Raw genomic sequence first — 8365 nt, forward strand, 5'->3', positions numbered from 1 at the left:
GAATCTCTCATTTTCGATGGATCTCATTAGGCGGGTTTGACGTGTTTTATCGGTACGCGATGAGACGATGCGCGCGACGATTTATGTCGCCCGCGTTTCCTCGATAATAATCTAATTAGCGAGAGGTCGGTCGATTTCGAAAGCGTTGCGAGTATACACGCGTAATTAAACGATAATACGATAAACGATCGTCAACTTTCTCTGCGCTCTTGCCGCGCAATTTTCCCAGGAATTTTACGATAGGATCCTTCGCGCGGTTTTCGTGAAGTATCGATTTATCATATTCACTGACAGCAGTTGGCGAATACTTGTCGGTTGTACGTTTCAATTATCATACTTTCGCTCGTTGTATGCGTACCGTACGATACCGTCACTCGTTTAACGATAATTCTTCCTTAAATCGTTTGTCCGATTCCTCGTTAACGAATAATGAGATTTAGGGTCGTAATAGGCGGTGGTCTCGTTGTTTTAACGCAAAGGACATATTTCGCGTGTAATTTGGTGTAGTTGCGAACGTTGGCATCCGGCCAGCGATATGTATACGAGAGCTTTCAACCAGATATTCATACGATGCGAGATTTTATAGTGGACAACCAGTCCGGTGAGAAGCTGGAATTAACAAGAGTGGACAGGAAGCAAATGGGAGCTTATCTTTGCATAGCGAAAAACGAAGTGCCCCCAGCAGTCAGCAAAAGAGTCTATTTAAGGGTAAACTGTAAGTATTTTTGAATCCTCGATGATGTTATTCTCGCGATGCTAATATTCTATATAAAATAAGATCGATCGAATTAATTATCGACCGGAGATATTTGTTTTATTTGTTTTTCAGTTCCACCTAGCGCAAAGGTTCCCAATCAAATATTAAGCTCACCTCTGGACACGAACGTATCGTTGGTCTGTTTGATCGAAGCTTATCCAAAGACGATTAACTTGTGGACCAGGAAGGAACAAGTTATTATGAGTGGGTATGTTATCACAGAACGTGTATTACACTTACTTAAGAGTTTCTTTACGATTAACGCGCGGCGCGTGAGATTCGACGTGTCGTCCAAATATGATCAAGCGCGAAATCGATTCCACGTGCATATATACACACACATACACACATACACACACGTATTCTCGACTGTAAAGTTAAGCGATGTGTCAACACAGTGGTAGATACGAAATCGACGAACGAGGACATCCGGACGAAGAATGGAAGACAACGAGCGAGCTGAAGATAAGCCGTTTAGAGAAAACGGATTTGGGAGAGTACACGTGTTCAGCATCCTCAAGCATGGGAAAAGCCGAGGCTACCCTTAGAGTTTACGGTGAGTCGACATATACATATACGATCGACGAACACTGTCATTTTTCGACGACCGCCATTCCATAGAAAAATTTCCGTCTCTCTTGACATCCGCTACTATTTCTTCTTTTGCCCTTCTTTCGAATCATCCACTCCACGAATAACCAACAAACTTCGATATCGAACTTTATACAACGTTCACGTGCCATCATTCGTTTTTGCACGTGAATCTAAGAATGCCCCCTCCACTTTGGCTTTTTCTTCTTGTTACACGATACGATATAGGGGAACTGTTTTCAGAAATCGAACGAGCAACCATACGAACTACTTCGGCCAGTTGGAAGTTGAGCAAGGGAAAATCAAAGTTTGCTCAAGTTACTAAAAATCGAATTTTTCATCAGATGAGTACACCAGCGATGCAAAAAAGTACCGTGAGAATCGTTTACAGCAAACACATGATCACTTCGACAACGGTAAATCCACGCGCGCCTTTCGTCAAAGACGAGAACTTATTCAAGAATCGCGACATCTCGAACGAGAGAAATTGTGCCAATGCGAAGAACGATAGCGGTATGCGAGTTTATGTCGTCTGCTTCCTCTTCTTCTTTACCATTCGATAAATATCAACCAATCAGATTGATAGACGAGAGAAGAACTCTGTCGATACGTTAGACGAACGAAATACAAATACTACGGGTGTTCGTTCGCGTTTCACGCGTATTGAAGTGAACGAGAGATCGAACGATTGCGAATCGTCGAGAAGGAACCGCGATTTTCAAAGTTCGTATTTCGTTTCATTTCCAGCGACGATACAGCGAACAAATCGATCCCCTTCCTCCCCTCCGCCCTCTATCTTTCTCTCCTCTCTCTCTCTCTCTGATGTATATTTTTCGCCAAGATAATAGTTCGTGGCGAATAATGTTGCGAATTTGAAAAGATAAATGCTTACGAATGTATTTTTTATGACCCTTTTATCCGTTTTGGAATACGGGGAAAAGAATAAAGTCGTGAGCGAAGTGTGTTCTTTAGTTCGACTATAATAAAATGTGACATTGTCGAGTATTTTTTTAACAATGAACAAAGTGAAAGAAATACAAGATTTCTCGTTGAAATTATTATTTACGATTTGTGGAATTATTAGAAGTTACGATGTAATTTTTATAACTTTAGCATCGAAAGCCTTACACATGCAGGGTGTCTATCTCAAGTGGGCCACCAGTGTCATTCACGAGATCATCGTTCGACAAATACGAGGAAAAACTTATACTTTCGATTGATTACTCCACACTTCGGAATTATTTCAACAATGGCAGTGGCGATCCAATTAAAATGAACATCCTTTATAATATCTCTTTACGTCGTAATATATATAATTATTATCAACGATTAATTATATTTCCAAGTTCTGCAAGAATCGCGCTTTATCGCGAATTGATGCTGTTTAATCAACTATTCGATTATACTCGAACACAGACAAATAATTAGCATACTAATTTGTACGTAAGGAGTAATGAGATAATATCTTTATTTATCGGTACGATAACAGAGTGAATTGAGATTGTAAGTGGCATCTTAACGAATGTTAAACACGTCATATCTAAGATTCATATCCGTAGGGCGCATAATACGGTATTATATATATTTTAGAAAGATATTAGACTTTACTTTTATTATTTTATGTATTTTTTTAATTATCCGTAGGCACAAATAACGTACCTCATATGCCAACGATTAAACGAGACCACAATCATAAGTATAATCAATCGGGTTTATTGCGAGGAATCTAAATTAAATTTTATCACGCGATCATCGAATTCATCTTTAAACCATTTTTTATATATGTATCTCGTAATCGATTGATTATCGTTATTCATCGTTGTTTAGTACCTTTTTATTTTTTCCTACTTTCTCCATTTCTTTTTTTTTAATTCATATATATCACATATATATTATATAATACGTATTTAGCATACAAATTATTTGTGATAATATTACGAAGAAAATAATTTTCCTTCGAGAAATGGACAATAAGCGTTCCTAATAGGTTGTGCTTTCTATCATTTTTCAATGTTCCTCGCAAAACCGCAATTCATACGTTACTCTGTAATTATGATCTATGTGCGAAATAGTGCGATTAGAAAGTCTCGATGTTTTTTAACGGATAACATTTTTAATCCGAGAACGTTGAAACTTTCTTCTTGTACAGTTATTATCATGAATGTCTTCTATTACAGAGTACAAACTTTAGTCTCAATGCGTGGCTTATTATTATTAATAATATAATAGTATTTATCCGCGAAATAAACAAGAAAATACACATGTTAAATACATTTATTTAACAAATATTGTATATCGTAAAACACTGCTCAATATAACGACTTTACAATAACTATAATAAAAAAATGTTGTTGTTTATAGAAAAAAAAATATTATAAAAATACGATGAAAAATGTGCTCAAATTGGATAATTATATAGCTTTGGAGAAACCAACATGTTGACAAATAAAACATACCATGCAACTAGTAGAGATGTTAGTTATTCTTTTTCCATTTTAAATTATTTATAAATAATTTCCATTCTCTTTAAATATAATTTAAATGATGAAAATTCAAATTCAAATACAAATATGTACATTTATTTATAGTAATTGAATGAAACTTACTTTTTATTTACATTTAAATCCACATTTTACACCATTTTCTTTATACAGAATTATATTTGTTTGAATCTTAATTTTATTCGATATTATAATATTATGACCAAAACAAAATATTGAAAGCCATAACAAGACAACTCACTGCCACATATGGACTTTTTCTTTCACCAATTCTAGCGCATTTCCAAAGAGTACCCTGAAAACTAAACATATAACATAAACATAATATATTAATATTAATGTATATATATATATATATATATATATATAATAAAATTATCACAAAATATACATACCCAACTTTTCCTAATCGACTGTCCAATAAACTAGGAACAATAGATCTAATGTAAGTACAGGTACATATCAATAACAAAATTACCGTCAATAGACTCTGAAAATTAAATAGGGCAGACTGTCCCCCAAAAAAAGAGATTTTAAAAAAAAACTATTTGAATTAACGTATTTTTTTGAATATCAAAGAGGTTATAAAAAATTATAAGATTTAAAAGTTGTTTATAATCAATCGTAAAATAAATATTTAAAATATAAATTATACAATTTGAAAATTTATCATCTTACCATTACGATTTAATAAAGATAAGTTTTGATATTGAATTATTGTAAATCAATTTGCATACAAGAAACAACTTCACGTAGATCAAAACAAAATTTCGCCATAACAAAGGGTGAATATACAAGAAACGAAAATTTTTCAGAAGAATTAGCGTTTAACATAAAACTATCTTTATAATTATATGAATGATTACTTAATTTTATATTACAATTTATTATATTACAATTAAAAAATGTATATTATCTACTATCGAAAATCTATCGATAATATTATATTTAAAAATAAGAACAATTATTATTAGCGAACTTAATCATCTATATAACTGCATTATGTTAATGGCTTATTAGTTATAAGAGTGCTTTTAAACGAAACGTTATTTGATACGTAAAATATTTATCTTTGAATTAAATGATAAATGAATAATTATAGAAACATGTTGTCAGTATTTAAGAATATTTAAAGTTTATGATAAACATAAGACTGACTCCCTCTATGTATTCTACGATCAACGCGTGCAGTAGTAAAATGGCTGCCGTAAAACGTCAATACATTTTATATCAATAACAGCGTACTTTTGTAAATAATCGTGGTAAGGAGGATTGCAATAAAACGAATGCCGTTCAATTAATATTTTTAGTTTTTTTTTCATAGTCGTGTGTATGAAGGAGTGCGTGTGAACGGAAAATGGCAGAATTTGTGCGTGGAGGTCCGAGCGTGTCGAACAGTGCTAAGGTATGTACGAATATTATTCATTCTACTTATTCATCTAATATCATGATAATATTAAAAATTCGATGGAAAAAAACAAAATATAATTGTATATTTAAAAACTTATTTTAACTTTTAAAGTTTTAAAGATTTTTATAAATTCTTTATTATTTTTTTAAATATTGTGACGGAAAAGTGCTTATTAGACAAAGGTATTATTTATGAATAATGTTTTTGATAAGTTTCTATATTTTTCAAAAAAATAAAAAGTGGTATATGTAAAAGAAATTATAAACAAATATGTAAACATAATATTTATGTTTTGTTGACAAAAGTATATGTTATCTTTGATATATAATATGACATTTTATTTTGAAAATAAAAATATTTATATAATATATAAATAAATTAAAAAAATTTTTATTATTATATTATGTTATAAATGTTTAAAAATTTTATATAATTTTATCTATAGATGGATCACAATAGTAAAGGAGGTTCTCCTAGCACTGGAAGTGAAGATGGTGGACAGAATGAATCTATGAATGCAGAAAATGAATTTGATCCTTTTCTTGAAAATATACCAGATGATATTCAAGATACAGAAGAACCTGATAGTGCTAATGCAACATTATTAACAGCTCCACCAGAAAATCAGTGAGATTTATTATTAATAAAATTTTGATTTATGGAATAAAGATATTATTTTTAATTATATTTGATATTTAATAAATGTAAAATTCTTAATAATTTATAGATGGTATCATGGTAGATTAGATAGATTTACTGCCGAAGAAAGACTATGGGATGCAAGTAAAATGGGCAGTTATTTAGTGCGTGAAAGTGACAGAAAACCTGGAAGTTATGTATTATCCTATTTAGGCAGAACTGGCATTAATCATTTTAGAATTACAGCTGTGTGTGGAGATTATTATATTGGTATTGTAAACATTTAAATTTAATGAATATTTATAATTTTAACTGATGAATTAATATATATTTTATTATAGGAGGTAGACAGTTCAATAGCTTATCAGATCTTGTTGCATATTATACTCATTGCTCCGATCTTTTAAAGAGGGAAAGACTTATTCATCCTACTCCACCTCCTGAACCAGTGAATGATAAGAAGCGAATAGTTGCAATACTGCCATATACAAAAATGCCTGATACAGATGAATTAAGTTTTCAAAAGGGTGACATATTTTTTGTGCACAATGATATGGGAGATGGTTGGTTATGGGTTACTGCACATAGAACTGGTGAACAAGGCTTAATTTTTCGTGAATTGGTGGAGGATCTGGATGATTCCATTGATCCTAATACTGTGTTCTCTTGGTTTCATCCTAATGTTACTAAAAGTGAAGCTGTCGACATGTTGGTGAAGGCAGGACCTGGTAGTTTCTTGGTAAGTTGTAATATCATTTTATAATCTAGAATGATTAAAAATAATAATTTTTTTATTTTTTATTTTATTGTATAGGTCAGACCTTCAGATAATAGTCCTGGAGATTATTCACTTTTCTTTCATATAAACAATCAAATTCAAAGATTTAGAATTGAAAAAAAGGGAGTACGTTATCTTATGGGTGGTAGAACTTTTGAATGTCTTGATGCTGTTATAAATAGGTATGATATTTTTTCTATTTAACTTTTATATTTATAAATTATCACGAAAATATTTATATTCGTAGATATCGGAAAGAGCAAATAGTTGAGGGTCATACTTTAGTTCAAGCAATGGTAACAGAACCTGATGGTAGTGTAAGAGTTAATAGAGAAGTGCAACACGCGGAAAAAATATATGCAACTCTTAGAGAATGTCGGGAACAATCTGGAGCAAAGAAAAATAAAGGAATTAAAATGCAAGGATATTTAGAAAAAAAATCAGAAAAAAATAAAAAATGGAAAGCATTGTATTTTGTACTTTTAGTGGATGCAACTGACACTCATTTGTATTTGTATGACAATCCAAAAAGGACCAAACCTAAAGGTCTTATCGATTTAAGCTGTGCTTATTTATATCAGGTATAGCAAATTTTATAAACATAAAACATATTTCATTTTTCCATATGATTATATCAGTTTTCAGATTATTTTTAAAATATATATATGTAATTATAAATATATATATGTAATGTCATATGTATTGAAAACAGCAAGTAAGGATTGTAATGTTTTAATTGTTTGAGATTCATTTCTCAGATATAATTTTTTTAGGTTCATGAAAGCGTGTTCGATAGACCTCATTGCTTTCAATTAGTTGAACGTGCTTTACCATGTTTGGCAACAATAACATATTTGGCTGCTCCAAATTCAGAGAATGCTTTAGACTGGATTAATGCCTTAAAACCATTATGTGTATCACAACTTACTCGTGCTCCAAAAGTTGCTCGTCTACGTGAATTACGTTCATTACATCTGCATATTTTAGATGCTCATAGACTTCCATATAAACTAGTACCGAATCCATTCATCATAGTGGCTCTAAACAATGTAAAAGTTGCTCGCACAAAAGTCAAAACAGGATTACATCCAATTTGGGATGAAGAATTCATTTTAGAGTATGTATATGTTTTGTTTAAAATATTGATAAAATATTGATTAATATTTGAATAATATTTATCATAAATTGTTCCATAGGGATGTGCCACCAGATGTTATGTCGTTTTCTTTAACATTGTACAATAAAGGAAAACGTAGTAAAGATACCGAAGTGGCAGAATTGACCGTTGAATTGGCGAGTTTAACTAATGGGGAAGAAATGGATGAATGGTATCCATTGTCAGGCCTTACTCCAATAGGCGAATGGGGTGTACTTCGTTTACGGATAAGGTGAAAATAATTCTTTCTGATTTTTTCTTTTTAAAAAAAAAAATTTTTTGTACATTGCATATTGCATTTTTAAAATATTAATATACGAATTTATACATGTTTTCTGCATTTATTACGTTACAGGTATCGGCACGATCTAGCAATGCCTCCGGAAGAATATAGTCCATTGCAACAACTATTATTAGATCCAGAACTGCATGTTGTTAGAGCATTAGCAGATGTTTGTCATTTGGATAGAGTACCATTGGCAAATAGTTTACTTAGAATATTTAGGTATATAAAAAATGTATAATATATATA

At 31.5% G+C, this 8365-nt stretch overlaps 3 protein-coding genes across 5 annotated transcripts in view; 2 read left to right on the forward strand and 1 right to left on the reverse strand.

Annotated features, from left to right (window-relative positions):
* The window catches only part of LOC102673529 (lachesin-like), a 26235-nt gene extending 22420 nt beyond the window's left edge, over positions 1 to 3815 (forward strand). Inside the window, exons 5-8 of the mRNA XM_006620611.2 lie at positions 587 to 715; positions 830 to 965; positions 1156 to 1313; positions 1592 to 3815. Coding sequence (XP_006620674.1) covers positions 587 to 715; positions 830 to 965; positions 1156 to 1313; positions 1592 to 1911 — 743 coding nt within the window. The 3' untranslated portion in view covers positions 1912 to 3815. The remainder of the gene's footprint in view (positions 1 to 586; positions 716 to 829; positions 966 to 1155; positions 1314 to 1591) is intronic.
* A 173-nt stretch (positions 3816 to 3988) lies between these two features.
* On the reverse strand, positions 3989 to 4794 carry LOC102673386 (protein kish-A). Its single transcript, XM_006620610.2, has 3 exons — positions 4528 to 4794; positions 4245 to 4360; positions 3989 to 4151 (listed from the first exon to the last, which is right to left on the reverse strand). The coding sequence occupies exons 1-3, from the start codon at positions 4528 to 4530 to the stop codon at positions 4046 to 4048; spliced, it is 225 nt and encodes a 74-aa protein (XP_006620673.1). The 5' UTR covers positions 4531 to 4794; the 3' UTR covers positions 3989 to 4045.
* Positions 4795 to 4855: 61 nt separating this feature from the next.
* Positions 4856 to 8365, forward strand: part of LOC102673120 (ras GTPase-activating protein 1) — a 5340-nt gene continuing 1830 nt past the window's right edge. For 2 of the 3 annotated variants that reach the window (XR_422484.2, XM_006620608.2), the window contains exons 1-9: positions 4856 to 5254; positions 5706 to 5887; positions 5988 to 6169; positions 6241 to 6638; positions 6714 to 6859; positions 6925 to 7258; positions 7451 to 7794; positions 7874 to 8065; positions 8189 to 8350. Coding sequence is in view for 2 of the 3 variants with exons in the window: in XM_006620608.2 (XP_006620671.1) it covers positions 5207 to 5254; positions 5706 to 5887; positions 5988 to 6169; positions 6241 to 6638; positions 6714 to 6859; positions 6925 to 7258; positions 7451 to 7794; positions 7874 to 8065; positions 8189 to 8350 (1988 nt within the window). In the remaining variant the exon portion in view is untranslated. The remainder of the gene's footprint in view (positions 5255 to 5705; positions 5888 to 5987; positions 6170 to 6240; positions 6639 to 6713; positions 6860 to 6924; positions 7259 to 7450; positions 7795 to 7873; positions 8066 to 8188; positions 8351 to 8365) is intronic. The other variant, XM_006620609.2, reaches the window with a different exon arrangement.

Source organism: Apis dorsata, unplaced genomic scaffold (assembly GCF_000469605.1).
Source record: "Apis dorsata unplaced genomic scaffold, Apis dorsata 1.3 scaffold_524, whole genome shotgun sequence".
In the NCBI taxonomy this organism is placed as follows: Eukaryota; Metazoa; Arthropoda; class Insecta; order Hymenoptera; family Apidae; genus Apis; species Apis dorsata.

Coding starts and splice junctions, on each gene's coding strand:
- LOC102673386 (XM_006620610.2), bottom strand. Junction 4,152..4,244: donor AGTCGATTAGGAAAAGTTGG/GTATGTATATTT, acceptor TTATATGTTTAG/TTTTCAGGGTACTCTTTGGA.